The 18,097-nt window shown below is 40.4% G+C and overlaps 2 protein-coding genes across 13 annotated transcripts in view; one reads left to right on the top strand and one right to left on the bottom strand.

Annotated features, from left to right (window-relative positions):
* The window catches only part of LOC142091974 (trifunctional purine biosynthetic protein adenosine-3-like), a 27,965-nt gene extending 13,433 nt beyond the window's left edge, over positions 1–14,532 (bottom strand). Inside the window, exons 1-14 of one of the 4 annotated variants that reach the window (XM_075171630.1) lie at positions 14,245–14,532; positions 13,152–13,215; positions 12,043–12,164; positions 10,171–10,319; positions 9,292–9,387; positions 8,459–8,633; positions 6,778–6,889; positions 6,251–6,310; positions 5,286–5,411; positions 4,506–4,593; positions 3,237–3,322; positions 2,595–2,763; positions 255–486; positions 25–119 (exon numbers count right to left, since the gene is read on the bottom strand). In XM_075171630.1, the coding sequence (XP_075027731.1) occupies positions 25–119; positions 255–486; positions 2,595–2,763; positions 3,237–3,322; positions 4,506–4,593; positions 5,286–5,411; positions 6,251–6,310; positions 6,778–6,889; positions 8,459–8,633; positions 9,292–9,387; positions 10,171–10,315 (1,384 nt within the window). In that variant the 5' untranslated portion in view covers positions 10,316–10,319; positions 12,043–12,164; positions 13,152–13,215; positions 14,245–14,532. Of the gene's footprint in view, positions 1–24; positions 120–254; positions 487–2,594; positions 2,764–3,236; positions 3,323–4,505; positions 4,594–5,285; positions 5,412–6,250; positions 6,311–6,777; positions 6,890–8,458; positions 8,718–9,291; positions 9,388–10,170; positions 10,320–12,042; positions 12,612–13,151; positions 13,284–14,244 lie in introns of those variants that run through there. The other 3 variants (XM_075171638.1, XM_075171647.1, XM_075171658.1) reach the window with 3 other exon arrangements.
* On the top strand, positions 14,518–18,097 carry DNAJC28 (DnaJ heat shock protein family (Hsp40) member C28). Of its 9 annotated transcripts, none has more exons than XM_075171825.1 (3): positions 14,518–14,694; positions 15,743–15,833; positions 16,700–18,097. In XM_075171825.1, exon 3 carries the CDS (start codon positions 16,753–16,755, stop codon positions 17,866–17,868), a length of 1,116 nt encoding a protein of 371 aa, XP_075027926.1. In that variant the 5' UTR covers positions 14,518–14,694; positions 15,743–15,833; positions 16,700–16,752; the 3' UTR covers positions 17,869–18,097. The 9 variants fall into 9 exon arrangements, with proteins under 9 accessions (XP_075027926.1, XP_075027918.1, XP_075027894.1 ...); XM_075171817.1 differs by having other exon boundaries at positions 14,539–14,789; XM_075171831.1 differs by lacking the exon at positions 15,743–15,833 and adding an exon at positions 15,993–16,109 and having other exon boundaries at positions 14,561–14,789.

The raw sequence follows: 18,097 nt of genomic DNA, 5'->3' as shown, positions 1-18,097 counted from the left end.
TTCAAAGACTGTTCCCAATCTTACCTGATCTGGTACCACTTACAATCGATGTTTCTTGGTGATGAAACAAAACATCACTGGTTACAGCTTCCACGTGTCTCTCTTTGTATATTAAACCCCTGCAGAAAGTAAAGGACATGCTAGCAGCAGTAGTGACATTTTCTGCATATACCATCATTCATCACATAAATGGGAACAATAGATATAAAACTTCGGACTAGCATCTATTTCTGCTAGTGCCTTTGCTTACATACAGAGACTGTTTGAGAAGCCGTATACCCCGATGGCCAATGTCCTTCCTGTAAGTGGCACCCTTGAAACGTATGGCTGCTACACCCCTGTTGGCTTCTCCCAGTGCTTTCATCAGGTCCTCCTTAACAGCAGTAATGGAGAGGACTCTGCCACCACTTGTCAGCACTCTGCCATCCTTCAGCGTTGTGCCAGCATGGAACACCTCCAGCCCTAACTCTTTGGCTTGCAGTAGTCCTACAAAAGCAAAAGGAACTCTCTGAGTATTTTAAATCACGTACTATGTTGGCAAAGCAATAAAGATTGAAGTCCTTTCTTCAAGCAAGGGAGAACAACAATAAAACTTCCCACCTTACCTTTCTTCTAAGAAACAAGAAGGGTATCCCACTCCACTGGCCCCAAGACTCCCTTCTGAGACGTCCAGTAAGGACACAGATCACACAGGAACAGAAATAAGGGATCAGTAGCCACAACAGGACATATAACTACCTATGCCAGGGCAAAACTGTGCTGAATATTGTAATTGTGAATAATTTGTGCAGGGCTTTCCTATATGAAATCAGAATTCATAGCAATTTACTGCTTGGATTCTCTCCTCTCCCTGATATTAAACCATTAATGTTAACGGTACCTCAGCACTCCCCTCGCTATTCTGCTGTGCCCACTCCACACAATTTCCTACCACACCTGGAATCAATGCTCTGCAAACACTCAGGTGGCTGTCCAATAGCTAAAACAAATGACATATTTTGTTCTTTTAATTTGTTTCCATGTATTTTCCTGTTAGAAGAAAGCAAAATTGCTCAGGGTTTTTTTTAGATTCATATTTTGAGCAGAAGATAAGGGAAGAGGAGGAACTGCTGCCATCACTTGGAAAAAGCGAAACAAAACAGAGTTTTCCCCTTGCTGTCAGCTAGACAGATTTATAAACAAGTAAGAGAGACCTTTATACTTGCTGAAAGTACAGCGTGTTACGTTGCCACAGCACTGTCCTGACAAGGTCAAAGCTGAGCCCCAGCTAGCCTTGCTGCAACGGAAATCTAACTCCTTCCCATCATGTTTTAGCAAATACTCCAGAATAAAATGTTTATTAAAGCCATATCAATGTGGAAAATAGGAAAAAAACTAATAAACCCCACACAACTCCAGGCATTGGAGTGTAAGAATAAAAGAATGAATTGAATCTCATTGGTTTGGCAGTCTTTTTTTGTGATTAGCAAGCAGGGTGGTCATACAACCTCACTCCTAAAGGTATGAATACCAATTTGAAAAAAGTTAAGTTCCTGAATCTGACTAATGAAAGGCAGCTCCTTAGCAGAGGGATTGATTCAGTTATATGGTTTCGATTTTTACAGTTACAGAACTGCAGAGTTTCCAAGAATATCACTAACAAAACAAAATAAATACAGTGAGTTGACTGGAAGAGGAGGGTGGGTGAGGAGAACATGACAGCAGAAATCTTGACAAGAGAAAAAGCAATAAACATGACCTCCCCCCTGGGTGATGTAGGGTAACTGGAGTTCTGACAAAAATAAGGTGGCCTTGACATAAGATCAGTTCTCTGGGTTGCTTTACATAAGGCATAGTGTTGGACTGGCAAAGCAGTATCTGACAGGGAAGGAAATAGTTCTGCAACAGTTCCCTCTGATTTTAAAGATTTTTAAAAATTTTAATCTTAATATTAAACCACAAGAATTTTAACACAGAAAATGAGTATTGATCTAAAACCCACACGCCCAACTTCCAAAAACCCTTCGAGCCCTATGAAGAAAAAGTCCTTATTAGTATTACACAGTAATGACCTGACTGGCTGGCACAAGGGAAGGAATCAAGCTGATGGTGGAGGCATGAACCGCTCCTATTTTAAAGGCCACGCGTCCTCAAGTCTCACCCTTATCACTTGGTCAGGCATTAGCTAAGACAGTGACCTCCCAGCAAGGGAGCAAAACTAGCAACAAGCAGTTATGTGCTGACAACACGGTGGTCCGTTTCCAGTACAGTTTGTGGAAGTACTCCACATGGATGCAGCAGAGTTGTTCCAGGAAGACATAATGCCCCATCACCTTCTTACCTCAGCAACCAGCTACAGACAGAGCTTTATAGAATGATGTGATTTTAATCATTTAGCCCCTGTGCTACTTTGGAGAGGCATGCATTCCAGTTAAACGATCTTCCTGAACAGCTATTCCTTCCACAAGGACAAGGAGTGACAGATGAAGGGAGATTCTGATGAGTGTGAGGGGTAGGATAGAGGAAAGCAGTACAGCTCTCCGGGAGAAGAGGTAAATGCAAGCTTACTGAAGTACTAGGCTAAAATTAAAGAGCAAACAACCTACTGAAGTTACCTGTTACCTCCATGCCTTTGTCATAGTCTCCTGGGTATCCTGGACTTGCCATGACCACACACACAGCTGTACTATTTTCTGACCAGGCTGGCATGAAGCTGCAGAGTTTGCCATCGATTGTTGCTTGAATCACTTCATAAAAATCATTTTTAAGCAGCGGAAGAATTACCTGCAGAAAATTTTTGCAGTGATAGAACTTAATTCTTATTTTGCTGACTTGTTGAAATTCAACTTAGAGAAAATTCTATTAATAGAGTAAAATCTGTACCTGCCAAACCGAAAATACTGTATTACCCTATACCAGTAGATTTGGAAACTATAGGTGAGCATTAATTTGCAGCATCTCTTTGTAACAGGCAGAAATTTACAACAAGAGATGTGAGATTATGTAGAAGGAACATGAATTCAGGCCTTTCCCAGTCTGCTTCTATCCAGAAAAATAAAATCTGAGCAACAGCTCTTTAACTTAAATTCTTTAACTAACAATTCACAGAAGCTGACTAGTTAAAATTTTAAGGTACCTTACACGTTGTCTAAACACTCTCATTCAGATCTGCATGTTCAGGGGAAGGAAGACATAAATCCAGATATATCACGTACATTTCCCTAAGCATATTTAAGTTTCCAGTATCTTTCACTCACCTGGCACTGAGGGTCACCAAACTGACATTTGAAGTTTAAAATTTTCACACCATCTTTGGTAAGCATTAAACCTGTTTGCAGCACACCTGCACAGAAAGAACACAGCCAAGCAAATGAATTTAAATGTTTATTTTTCAAGAACTCCTTTAAATGCAACACAGTATTTTGGAATGTGGGAAGCATTTCTGCAAATTGTAAGGAATTAGGAGCAGGGATTCTGCAAGCAGTTACACACAAGTCATAATAATTCCACAATAACCAACACAGTGGCTAGCAACAACCTGAGGAACATTGCATCATATTTTAGATCGAATACAATGGAAAGCAACCTCTCTGCATCAGAAAGTTGAGTTCCACCTTCTGCCACAGCCCTCTAATTGCCGGCGTTCAGAGATCAGAAGGAACTGACAGGATGAAAAAACCAGTTCCCATAAAACCGCATTCATGACGCAGACATCGCGATTTTCTTACCATTAAGTGCACTATTGTTATGCATAAATATAGATGTAGAACTCTGTATTTCAGCCAAAAATAAAAAAATTCACTACTGCTACTAACAACAAGAACAAACAAAAACTTATTGAAGTTGGCATGCTGTGATTTCTACTCAAAACACATATATGCATGTGGTGATCTAAAGCAGTCCTTTCATTGTATAATCAGAAAACCAATCCCCAGAGAATAACAAGTGTCAAAATTTAAACCCTACAAAGCATCAGGTCCTCCAGCACCATCCTGAAAATGCTCAACACCCACTACATTCTTACTGCACATTTGGGCATTGTAAAAAAGTTACCACATAGCAGAGAATACATCGCAGACTGGAACCCAACTCTTTCCATGTATGTGATCTTGACAGTCTTCAGTACCAAAAGCAGCCATTGGCATTAAGTGACAGCTGTGAGCATCACCTTCCTTTTTCAAAACAGCCTTAAGACAAAGATCTTAAGAAAACTTACATTGCTGTATATAGGAGTGAACAATACAACTGTACTTAAGTATATATTATACCTTGAACTACAGAAAGTCTGGTTGAACTGTTTAAATAAAAACTATTTAATAAAAATACAGTATGTTTTATGGAGAATAGATGAAAGTTCTTCTCTCCAAAGGGAGAGCTAAAAGCCAAATCAGTGAGGCTTAATATTGCATGAAAAAGTAACTTTTTTTTTTTTAAACAAATATTATTTGCAATTCAAAAGCAATCCCTAACAGTGAAACTAATCTTGATAGGACTTTACCTTGTTTTTCAGTTGAACACTTACTTACCTACATATGCAGTTCCTTCTTGTCTCATACTATCAACAACATGTTGAAGGATAGCATCATTGATTTTCTCTAGAAGAACTTCAGGAACCTGACGATCAACATCAAACTGATTGAGACAGTGATGACATTTGCTGGACTAGCTCATAGGACCTGGAAGGACTGGGGTAAGTAAGTGCCTCAGCTATTTTTTCTGCTCTCCCACCCCCAACCAGTGTGCTCCTTCCTTCAGGGTGCTGCTGCCCGAAGGACAGATACACTGATCCTCTGTCTCCCAAGATTTTTTGTTTGGTTCTTTCTTTAGAAGGCCAATTTTAAGGAGGTTTGAGACACTGGCAACCTGGGCCATACAAAGTAAGATGGTTTCTGTACTTAAGAAAAACACACTAATAATGTACTTGAGCAGCATATTTAGAACAATGCAGTCAGCTTTAAGAATCAACAAGAAACCTAAGGATATGTTTGAGACACAAAGATTCCAGGCATGTCCAGGGGAATTTTGCAGGGACATTTCAAGTGATGCTAATCGGAGCAGAGAAACACCAAGCTTAGGAATAATGGAAAAGGTAAAAGAGAGACCATTCCTCAGAACACTGGCTCATTAAATCCTGAAGAATGACTACTCAAGTTTGAGCTCTGTATTACTGCACTTACACAAGCAAAGCGTCAATCAATTCAAGAAATCTGGTCTATGTGATAGGAACAAGTTTGGGCCCTAAAGGAGATATGTTAACCACAGATGTGATCAGCCTTATTGCAGGCTGAGGAGGAGGACTGCTATACCTGAGGAACCGGGCAATAGGCTCCCATCCCTCCAGTGTTTGGACCCTGGTCACCATCCAACAATCGTTTGTGGGCCTGGGCTGGGGGCATTGAGGCAACAGTGACACCATCCGTGAAGCATAAGCACTGTTAAGAGACACACACAACACAGAAACAGTGACAATGGCCTGTCCTAGCGGAAGTTAACACTGCTGGTCACAGGTTGAGGCTCAGTTCTGCCAGGAAAATTTAGGAATCAAAGACAGAAAGCAATAGGATCCATTTATTCTGCTGCAAGCCCACTGACCTGAAGGATTCATTGAGCTTTCTTTGTCATTTTTAAATAATCAAGAGAAATGGTGGCCCTCATAACAAATCCTTTCTGATGAATTAGATCTTGACCTGTCAGTCACGTGGACATATGCTTACTTTAAGGCATGTGAACAGTCTTCATTGACTTGACAGAATTATTCGTATGTTTCAAGTTAAAGGTGTGTATTTGAACATCTGCGGCCTGAATGAGTGTGAGGTATTCTCAGTGCAGGACAAACCTTGCACAAAGAACTTGTTTTCAGTTTTCATGTGGCATATAACATGCATGCTTAAGTTTTATCCTGCCACTGAGTAATCCATGGTAAGGAAAGTGCTAAAATAGGCACTAGATATTAGCACAAAATTATTTATGTAACAAGAATTACCAAGACAAAGTCCATACAAACATGTTTTAGGTCACCTTAGGAAAAAAAGATCATTTTCCACCTAAAAAGATCACCGTAATTGCAATTTTATGGCTAATGTAGAACAAAATTCTACTGACAATATACATTGATTAGTATGACATCAAATTGCTTAGATTGCATATTTATTTATGTAAGTGCAAATAAAATAAAAAAACTATTTGAAACAATAAACTGGTGTGTTTATGCACAGAGCATAACAATAATGCCAAAGAATAAAAGCACACAACCACACCATCGATCACATACAGAAAGTTCTTCCCCTTGAAGAAGTTCTTCAATAACAACCATCTCTCCAAACATTCTGTCCTGTACAAAAAAAAAAATTCTCCAGTTAGCAAACATGACATCTACTAGCTAAATCCTCTCCTTATTTTCTTTAAACAGAAAAAACAATGTATATGAAAAGTACTGGCTTGCTTGAATTCTGGTATGTTGAGCAAAGCTAATAGAATCTCATTTGGAGATAAGGAAGAGATATTGAAATGCACCTTATCAGACCTTGGGAGCCAACAAAACATGAAAAAATTGGAGGGGCAGGGCAGCAGGACTCAGTGCTGGCATGAGAGTTCAGTCACAAACTTTACAAAGCCCTGCTCACTGCCCACTCTCTGGGGCAAACATGAGGAATTTGAGGATGATACCCAGAGAAATTCCTTAGTCAAACAGGCGAGTTTCTCCTGAAAATACTTGCTTCCTGTGGCTGAAATTACAAACTCACAGGCTACAGAACATCAAGAATTGGATTCCCACTGATTGATTAAAGATTTATCCACCTGCATAATCTCTTGGACAGCTCTGCAGGCTTCTTCTTTGCTGGCTGCAATAGTCACTTCTTTTCTAGCAGCAGGGCCCCTCGCCCGTACAACTCGTGCAGGAAAGTCTGTGCTTTAAATGAAAGCAAAAGTGAGATTCAGGCATCCCTACTGCATCCCGTGAAATTACCATTTTTAAGCTGAATGCCTCCCATATTCTTCCTTTTTTTCTGAATGGTTGAAGAATAACACTTCAGAAAAATACATTCCCTCCTAGCCCATCCTATCATGGAGGACTGTGAACCAGAAATCCATGAATTCTTTTGTTGGTTCTGACACAAACTCAATGTATACCCTTGGACAAGTCACTGAACTCGTAATACCTTGCAGTTTCTTCCTCCTTCCCCTGAGTTGGGTTACTGTTTTATTCCTGTCATAGGTTTGGAAAGATGAACTCATTGATGATTTATAGTTTCATAACACCAGATTACAGTATATAATCCTATAAATCTGTGGAAGTTCTCTTTAGGGTTGTAAGGTTAAGGCTGAGTTAGGTCTTGCATATAAAGGATATGTTAGAACTAGTGTATTAACACTTTATCTCCAGAATTGCTCCACTTACTCTTAAACACAAACTAAATCTAGAAGAAAAAAAAACAAACAAAACAGCATAACGTTAACATATTTTAACTACACTTCATCCATTCACCTCTCTCCGGCTTGTGGACAGTCAAATAAAATGTCCCTTTTGAAAAGCTGATTCTACACACTACTAGCCTGTTTTCTCAAACAACATCTCATTCCTCCTTTCCACATTACGATTTATATTAGGATAAATCTCAACCCTAGATTTATACAAGCAGCCAAAGCAGGCTCACACAAAGCTCCCTTTTTCCACATCTCAGTGTGCTGACCGGAGTCTTATGCATGCTTACAGACATAAAAGTTGTTGGCCTGCTTCTCTACATGGCAGTAATATAGACTAAATGCTGTTACAGAGCAAAGTCAGTGAAAAGGTTGTTTTTATTTAAAAAAAAAAAAAAGTTCCACTAGATTATACCACATGTAGCATGTGACAGCAAAGACAAGAAGTCCGTGAAACCGACACACAGCCACAGACCGGTGTAGTTGAACACAGCAGCTGCTGTAAGACTGGACCAAAATAGCCACAGCTATTGGGAGGTAAGTTACTCTCCCAAAGGATCCCCAATGACTTCAGAGCTGTTACCGCTCAAAGCAATTGCAGAGATATGCAGTTACATTTCTCTCTCCATGTAAGAGAGATGCTGTCTAGCCTTGAAGAAATAAGAGTATCCTTCTTAAGTTATGAGCATTTGACCAGTCCCAAATCACTCCACAGATAGAATTTTGCTGGTATCTGTCTGCGTAGAAATTATTCTTACCCTTACAGAAAGATTTATTCAAATATTTTTCTGTGCCACGATTTTTTTGTCTTTTAAATGGCTAACTAGCATCCTGAAGAAGCTGACCAAAGAAAAGCTGTGATCTGTGAACAGAAAAATCAACCTGTTTAAGTTCCCTGCACCTTCACTATCTGTCTCTAATTACAAAACTAATTCATTCAGTAGCTATTTGAGAAGAACAACAATTGAAAAGTTACCTAGTTCTAGGTTACTATCATGGGTGAAGGCCAGATGCATAGATAACTTGACAGAGGAGTTTCCAGTATCAAAATATTTACCTGATAATAAACCTACAAGCTTCCTGGGGATTGGTGAAGGCTTTCCATCTTGCTGTTGGGATCCCATGTCGATCCAGAAAGGCTTTGGCAAAACTGGTGTTGGATGCCAGCTGGGCTGCTTTTGCAGATGGTCCAAAACACCTAACTCCTGCTGCTCTCAAGTCATCAACAATCCCTAATTATCAAAAATAGCAAAAGAACCAAGTCATCTCTTTGGAAACATCAAGTCATTTTGACAAAAGGAAAACCACATAACCATTCCGGCAGTCTGTTACACTTTACCTTGTCTCCAACAGCTAATTCATCCTTAATATAAGGTTCTGCATATCCAGTGACCTATTTCATCATTTATTTTTATGAGATCTTTAGCTCTTTACATTACTAAGCACTGTCACAGTTACCACCCCACGAGTAGTGTTAGGACTGTCTGGTACTTCTGTTCACTATTTAAGAGATGGAGATCCTACTGCACATTACAATAAATGCACGTGATGGTCTGGGTACCATTGCATACAGCAACAATGTTAGGACTATTGCAAGAAAATTCTTTATATAAAGGAAAGCAGAGCAGAAGACACAAGAGTACTTGTAACCATTACTGATTCTTGATCCTGAATGATTTCCCCTGCTGATTTCTAACATGCAAAAAGCAGCATACAGCTATGAAGCCAAACGTTTTAAGTGGCTACAATTTACATTTAGAAGATAAACCATATTTTCTTGCTTTTCAGTTTAATTAAGTCAGTGTGTGTCCTGAGATCTGAAAGAGGTGATTTTAAAGCAGAATTCAAGGTGCTGGTTTTTACTGTCAAATTAATTTATTCCAGCCTTACCAGCTGCCAAAAGAGCTTCTTGTCCAACTAACACAAGTCCAATGTTATGATCTTTGCAGAACTGGGTAACAATAGTGTGATTGCTCACTAGTACAGCTGAAAAGGTAAAGGAAATTTAATTAAGTTACCACTGTAAAGCCTAAATAAGAGATGGGAGATGACAATGTCATTGTTCCATCTCCCTAAGAAGTATGATTAAAATAATGCAACAGTCCACAAAGTGCAAAGTAAAACAAACGATATAATAATAACTGTCCAGAAGGAACAGTGAACATTTCCAATTTGCACTCCTGTTTTTAATACACATCTGCTAACTTATTAAATGTATTTTATTTGCTGTATGTAATCAATATAAACTTCTAAAAGCTGCTTATCATAACAGAATGATTATTTCTTTAAAAAATAAAAAAACTTTAAAAAATAAAACCGTACGTTCATAAGGAAACTCAATTTCAACATCTGAGCACAGATTTACTCAATGGCAGTGCATGATGTAGCTAAATTTAGCTGAGCAGACACCAGAGAAGTTTCTATCCAGAAGTTAATAACTTTGAGACTTCTATTCCTCTGTCACATTTTGCTGAAATTGGTAAGTGAAATCAAGCATAACAGTGGGAGGAAAGAGTTGAGGTGTAGAAATACACAGCCTCATATAACCCTCGCTATCTCAAGAAGCTAGGCTAAAAATAAATATAATATGATGTTTTACTAGGCAGTTCTAAAATTCAGAAACAAAACATACAGAAAAAAATACATGTGGTACCAGTAAAAGAAAAAAATAATTGTTATCTCCTACCAGGTCAACACAAATGTGGTGAGTTCCAACACCCATATTACTGATTACTTGGCACAATATTCTATTTTTTTCCCTCTTTTTACCTGAATTTGAAATTTTTCCATTGTCAGCTGTTCCTGCATTTCCTGGCGCAACAAAGACATGTTTTACATGTGGAGACTGGGCCAACTTCCAGGCCAGCGCATGCTCTCTCCCTCCACTGCCAATCACAAGCACCCGATCGGCCATTAACCTGTGCAAACCCAGAATCATCATATATAGTACTATTTATTTCACAAACCATGTAAGAATAAGCAAAAATATATAAATTATATCTCTCACTTAGAATTGATAAGTAATATCAATCCAGTTCGTATTAGAAAGGTATCTATAATGTGACTGTAACAGTAGCGTCACTGGATGGATGCATCATTCACTTCTGGTTTAAATACTGACAACAATGAAATTACTGACAATTTTTTCCACTTGTTTCCGTATAGTCAAGATTTCCTCTCTCAAGTATCCAGACTGAAATAATCTTATCATGACTAGGTCTCATCAAGTCCTTTGCACAACTACACAGGACAGGACAGAAAGTTTCTTACAAATGCTCTAGGTAACTTACCAGATAAATATATTTCACACTGAACACTGTGGTCAATCTAGGAACTTTTATGAGTGTAAACATCCTCAGTAATAAATGGCAAAGACAGTTTTGAGAAGAGATTTTATACTTTGACAATTGCTAAGAGGGTAACTTCTACAGAACAGCATGCTCAATAAAAGAACAACTGCTAATTTCACTAGCACGCTGACATTTAAAGCAGTTCCTCAATAATATTTCTAGGCAAATTAGTTTTGATTTGTTTCAGAAATATTATCATACTCAATGTAGGTCACATCTGCAAACTTAATTTTTCCGTATGTGCTGAATGTGGACAAATGTCAGAAAGGAAAAACACCCCAGAACATGACCTTTAAAGGAGATGCTAATGGCATAAAGCATTCCTTACCCAGGAAATAGATAATAAATTAAAGATACCATAAAACATCAGCTTTGCAAGCAACATGTCAGCAGTTTTTTCCCAAGGAATCAGAACCATTGGTTTGAGTTCATTACATAGCTTCCAAAGGCAAACAGAAGCCTGTTTTAAATGGTGACACTGTCGTATAGTATTTCAGAAAAGATGTTCATAGAACTGTGATAAATCAATAATCATGTTTTGAGTTCCTGAGACAGTATTAAGATGTCTTACCCTAATATCAACAAAATAAAATTTAACTATATATATTTTCATAATTATTAAATTGTCCAAGTAAAATGTAAGTACTTAAGTAGCCTGGGAATTACAGACCGTTGTGGATTATCTAAGAGACTAATTTTAAGTTTTAGGTATTGTGCTCTAGGCATATAAACACAGAGCATATGCTTAATGCTCTAACAATCTGCCAGACTGATTTCCTTGCAAAAGACTTTTCTAAGTCTTTATACTGTGTAACTGTCCAATATGTCAGACTTCGTCTTTCCTTTTGTCACTGCTTGACAAATAATTCTGGAGTCACTAGGAAGTTGCTGTGAACTTAAAAATAAAGGGTTACAACTGCTCTATCTCTAACAAAGATATCAACATGCTCTCTACAAAGCTTCATTAGGCACTATGGTCCAACCGTTATTAATAAAAAGCAAAGTGTTTTTAAAAGCAAATTTTTCCCCTAAACATAATTTCACTATTCACTGAAGTTTTCTAAGGCAGAATAAATTAAAGTTCCTGCCTGGGAAGAGAGTGAAACCAAGAAGTGCCTCCTACCCTGTGGAAAAAAATACACATTTCCATTCCACATCATAACGAGGACACTAAAGATGTTTTTTGCAAAGCAATTCAAAAGCATGCTGGAAGAAACGAAAGCTGGTAAACAGTGGGTCCTAGAGGAAAGACTGTAGGGAGGGATGTCTCACTTGAATCATCTTCCCTTACCGTGTCAGACCCTGCTGTTTGTCCACGCAAAAGGCTGAGACCCTGAGTTTGTCCACACAACTCCAGATGGATTCGAGTTCTTCCTTCAGCTCCTGCTTCAGATCCAAATGATTTCTGATCTCCTAAAGCCAAGGATAAGGGTGAGAGGGTGAAAGAAGCAGACAGACCTGCATGCTGCCCTGTCCCCTTTTATCCTCCTGTCTGAAGGGAGGATCCCCAGCAGGATCCCCTTAATGCCGCCCGCCCTTCCAAACAGACCTCCCCACAGACTTTAGCAACATGGACCATTCTCCTCTCTTTCCATTTTTCCTCAGCTAACAACAAAAACAACTCTTACCCATCAATCAATCCTACAATGTTAATAGTATTCAACCCTAATAAAAAAAAAAAGAAGCTACAATGTGGTATCAAAAAGCTGAGATCACTGCTCAGTTCCCATGTTAAGAGCAATTTTATATCCTCTGATAAGTAAAGAATCCCAAAGACAACTTGTAAAAATAAAACATAGCTTTCATGTTCTACAGCTAAACAGAAACACTCCAGTTAAAAGGTGCACGCATAACTCCCACAGGCCTATTCTTTGTAATGGAACATATCCTTAAATGTATATATAAAAATTATTTTAATATCTAGCACACACTTGAATTATGCCCCACTTAATTACTACCCTTTTTACCTTTTGAACAAATTTAATACAAGCAGTGCCAGAGATACAATGTATATAAGAAGTGTTATTTTATGCTTTGCTGGTTCCTACACCATCCTCTTCAACAGCATAATCCTTTCTTGATAGTATCTGAAGTTGTTTGGTTAACGTTTGGCAAGCTTGCAATGCTACCACTTTACTGAAAACAAAATTAATGTATCCCAACATAGCACTGAGCAGTATCTCTGTGTCTTAAAGTCAGGCAATGAGAAATAAAAAAATACATAAATAGAAACACAAGCCATTCCTTTCACACCACTAAAACAGTTTTTAAAGGAAATCTGCAAAGTTTGTTTAAAACTTCTATGGAGTTAACAGCTTGTGTACTGTTGGACAGATGCTGTACTTGAACCCTCCAGTTTAAGGAGACATGCCTGCTACAATAGTCTTAAGCATCACTTACCAAGTATCTGTAGACTGCCTTCCTTAGATTTGCAAACTCACAGTTCTACATTTTCTGCCTCTGACTGAAGAGCAAACCACCACAAGGAAAGAAGAGTCTTATTTCTTATAAGCCAAAACAAGGATAAAATTTATCTTTCTTTTGCAACAGTTTTTGGAATTTTTTCTTATAGTCAGGAGGCTGTGACAATTTAAGTCAGAAAGAGAACTCGTGCAGCCCTGAAACGTCTCTGCTGCATGAATGGCCAGAAGAAGGTAATTTAAACGTGCATTCATTCCAGTGGGTCAATTTGTATTGCAATTATTTGAGCAAGTGTTTTCTTAGGTGATGAAGTGAATATACAGCAGAGAAAGACAATATACACGGAAACTTCCAGTATCAAAATCGGACTTTTGCAGAAAATGAATTTGAAATTTAAAAAGTGTAGAAAACCATTACCTAACGAATAGAAGAGAAAATTTAGTGTTGTTTATTCACCAAGATAGCATACTGGTAAAGCCATAACAAGATGAGCAGTCAGAGTATAACACTGGAAGCTGTAAAACAAAGCAGATTGCTCTACATGCTAGTTGCTTCCTTTCAGACGTCAATGCCACCATTTCACTGGTTGGATATGCAGCATGCTCAACCATACCCCATCAACTACCGTTAATAAAAAACATAAGAGGTTTGTCTGTCTTCCATCTACTGGGCCTTTAATTTGTGCACCTGGGTTCTCATTTCCAGGCTAAGGATGAGAACTGTTTCTTGGTTTGAAGTTTCTTTAGCTGAAGTTGCCATTCCTCAACAGCCAGCCAATGCCACACATGGAAGCCATAGGAAAACCCACCAGGCATTACCTGCCCTGCTGCAAGGCAGCGGAGGCCAGGAGCTCTGGGTCGCAGCGGGTCTGGCACTGCCTTTTTGTGTGAGCCCAACAAATGCCAGCAGATGTTGCTCCTAGTGCAGCTGCTCAGAGGCACTCACAGCATTTTGAAAATCGTGTTAGGGGCAAGGACAAGAGCGCTGTGAAAGACCAAGCCTTTGTCAGGGTAAGCACTGCACACAAGCTGTTCCACAAGCCCCTGAAGAGGCAGGGGGACTTGCCATCTACTAAGGTGGAATTCACTCAGGAGAACGAAGCCTAAAAAGCAGTTAAAGTCTACATGTGTAAGCGTACATATAAAAAAAGAATAATAAAAGTCCTGTCTCCCATACAGCCTCACAGAGGGACGCTGCTGCGCAACATCGGCGCCCTCTCGGGCGCCGCCAGCCTCCACATCCCCCCCCTGCAGTGCGCATGCGCCAGCCGTCCGGCCCGCCACAGCCGCCCGCGCACGGGCACTGACAACACGCCCCTCCCGCCCCGTCCACGCGTCGCCCAGTCACGTGGCCCCGCGCCGGCGGCGGCGCGCGGCTGTGGCAGGACTCGGGCTCCCTCCGCTGGTGAGCGGCGGGCAGGGCGCGGGGGCGGGCCGGCCTTCCCGCTCGCACATGCGTTCCGTGTCGGGCGCCCCTCCGCCCCCCGGCCCCCCCGCCGTTAGGAGACGTCCTTGAGCGAAGGGTAAAAGCAGTTGCCCCTCCTCTTCCTCCCCCTCCTCCATTGCGGGCGCCCTGCCCCTGGGCCTGCGCCGCTGTGCGGGCGGCGGCGGGGACCAGGTGAGGTGGGAGTGCCGGGCAGCGGGGCTCTGGGCGCAAAAGTACGCGTAGGGGTGCGGGGAGCCTCTCCCGCCCCACGTAACAGCCGTTGAGGGGGGGCGGGATGCCGAGTGCCTGGCTCCTCGCATGCCGGTAACCGCTTCCCTCAGCCCTCCTGTGGCACATCGCCTCACGGCGTTCGCCCGTTCCCGCGGCGGGACTCCGTCCTTGTCCCCACAGCCCGCGCGGAGGGGGCGGTTGGGGGGCAGCCGTTGGGACTGTGACGGGCAGCGGGGCGCGCGCGGGGGCGTGGGAGCGGAAGGCTGTCTCGTGCGCCAGGCCCAGCGGGGGAGGGGCGCGGGGCGCGCCGGTCGGTGCCGCCGCCCTCCTCGGCCTTTTGGGGGTGGGGGGGGCTCGGTCTTGTCCCCCCTTACCTAGCCCCACCGGGGAGAGCTGAAGTCAAACGGCTGAGGAATAAAAATCCCCCCAGCTGGCACCCTTCGGTGCCGTGGGGTGAGTGCTATACATACAGTTCGATACAGGTTTTTTAAGCACAAATACATTAAAATCAAGTCTTCGGAATTATGAGAAAGCCTGCTTCTAATCAGTATGTTCGATTTCAAGGCTGTATCCATCGATCTTTCCATTCAAGTAGTAGTAATGTGGATTTTTATGAGCATATGGAACTAAATTATTGTCTTTGCCAACCACCTAGAAGGAGAGAAATCACTAATCTATATCAAATGAACAAACAAAAAATTAATAAGGTCCATTAAAATAACCACAAGCCAATGACTTAATACCTTACTTGGATCAAAATCAACTGAAAATATTCAGTATTGATCCAGTGTTTCCTGCAGTCCCAAGTACATCTCCTTTCCTGTCTCTTTTTCAGGCGGGTTAGTATAGGAGGGCAGTTTGTTACATGCAGAACATATAACACTATTTATTCTTTAAACTTTACCTTGATTCAGCCTAGTTCTTTGGAAAGGAAGTCAGCAAAGGATATATTGCAGTCACTGCAAAAGGACACTGAATCTGCAAAAGGAGACTCTTTAGGACCATGTATGTGGCATTTGTCTTAGGATTTTCATTAATAAAGAGAAGTTAGCTGGTATGTAAATTGTGTGTGCAGTTTGATTGATATTTTTCTACTTCTGATTTTACGTGAAGAGTTACTTCTGTTGTCATTTGCTAAAAGTGTTCCTTTTGCTGTTTCCCAAGATCATTCGGAAGCACTGGTATTCCTGACAGAATGAGATACTGTCTGCTATTGATGTGTTCTGAGTTCCAGATTTATAACCTTACCGGGCACAAATGAAGAAGATTGGCCACTAGAATGTGAGAGCCCTGTATCCTGCTGGGATACAAGAGTTAATCTAAATGAATCTATAATCTGAATGCTACTTCAGTTGTTGTTGCAAAATACCAAAAGGGTACTGAAATGAAATCCTTTGAGAATGCATCAGGTAGTAGATCTTGAAGCATTGATGTATGTGAATAGAAAATTCAGTTGATGGCTGAATGTAGGTGTATAGAGGAAAAGGGAGAGATTTGTTTCAGCAGAGTTACCACTCAACATAAAGCATATTTCCAGTTTACGTTGCACTGAGTTTGCAGAAAGGCAATAAAGTTTTGGCCTTTTGGGAATTCTGCAGTGCAAAACAAAGCTATGCTATTATTGCTATACCAGGAGAAAACTATATTGTGAATTAATTTTCATTTACATTGTAATAGTACTGCTTCAGTAGTAATTAATAAGAAATGCAGATTTCAGTGTTAAGCCTGTGAAAGAAAAGAACACCGCATACTGTTCTGAAATTTTGTAGGGATTTCTTTAAGTAATATAACAAGTTAAAGATAAGTCTTAAATCATGTAAGTTCTTCTAAGAAGCATATTTAACACAATTTTTATAAAAATGTGTTTATAGGTCATTGTTTATAATGTAGCTGCACCTGAAGAAATATAAAGTGGCTTTGTGTCATGCTGACTAACAACATAGGGCATCATTTAATGGTACATCAAGCAATGATTCCAAGAAACCTGAAGCTGTTTCCCTACATTTGTGGCAACAGAATGTTGTCGGGTTACAAACCTAAAAGCAACATCAAGGACTCTTACAAAATTCTTGAGCTTGAGGAAGGATGTTCCCTTGATGATATCAGAAACTCATATCGAAGTCTTGCTAAAAAATACCATCCAGACAGTGGTTCTGCCACAGCTGATTCTGAAGCATTTATGAAAGTAGAAGAAGCGTACAGAGTCGTGCTCAGTGATGTGGCAACCAAAAAGAAATCAAACGAGAATAATGAAGAGGAGGAAGATCAGTTCAAATCAAAAGCACCACAGCATAGACACTACTTGAGTTTTGAAGGCGTTGGTTTTGGAACACCCAGCCAAAGAGAAAAGCAGTACATGCAGTTTCGAGTAGACCGTGCTACTGAACAAGTGTTGGAGTACCGGAAGCAGAGACTTGAAAGCCAGTATGCTGTGACTGACGTAATGAAAGCCAAAGATGTGAGGCAGAGCAAAAAGGTGAAAATAACTCAGGCGGTTGAACGGTTGGTTGAGGACCTCATCCAGGAATCGATGGCGAAAGGAGACTTTGACAACCTCAGTGGCAAAGGAAAACCTTTGCAGAAATTTTCAGACTGTCCACATATTGACCCTATGACTCACAACTTGAACAGGATTCTGATAGACAATGGATATCAGCCAGAGTGGATCCTGATGCAGAAAGAAATACGGGAAACTATTGAGCGGTTAAGGAAGAGTATAGTGGCATCTAGAAGTAAGCTTGGAGGGCCAATGACACCATATAGGCAAAAGCAATGGAATCGTATTTGTGAGCAATTTGTAGAAGATATCAGGAAATTAAACAAAAGAATTGACAACTTCAATTTAGTTGTTCCTATTTTAAGCAGACAAATGGTGCACTTCAGTGCAGACAAAGAAATTGTTCGAGCACAAAAGACTTACGAAGCTTTGATGGAAAACGGAGAGGCTTCTAATTCAGGCACAGAGGAAAACGAAGAGGAAAATGTTAAAAGGTTTGGGTGGAAGTCTCTATTTAAGTGGTTAAACCTTACATTGAAATAAGATAATACTAATTCATCTGTCTTGTCAAGATTCTGAATGCACTTTATTAATGAAACTTGTAGCACTAGAGAAATTTCAGGTACGCTGAAAATGTAGAACCCAGCTGTCCGCTGTTACACCAGTTAAAAGGAATTGAGTTGTCTGATGTGCATTTGCAGGTGCTTAATTGATTTATTTGTGAACATTGTTAAGGAACAAATAAATTCAGTTATCCTCTTGCAGCTCATTT

This window comes from Calonectris borealis, chromosome 1 (genome assembly GCF_964195595.1).
Source record: "Calonectris borealis chromosome 1, bCalBor7.hap1.2, whole genome shotgun sequence".
NCBI lineage: Eukaryota > Metazoa > Chordata > Aves > Procellariiformes > Procellariidae > Calonectris > Calonectris borealis.
This window is presented reverse-complemented; position numbering and strand designations above follow the sequence as displayed.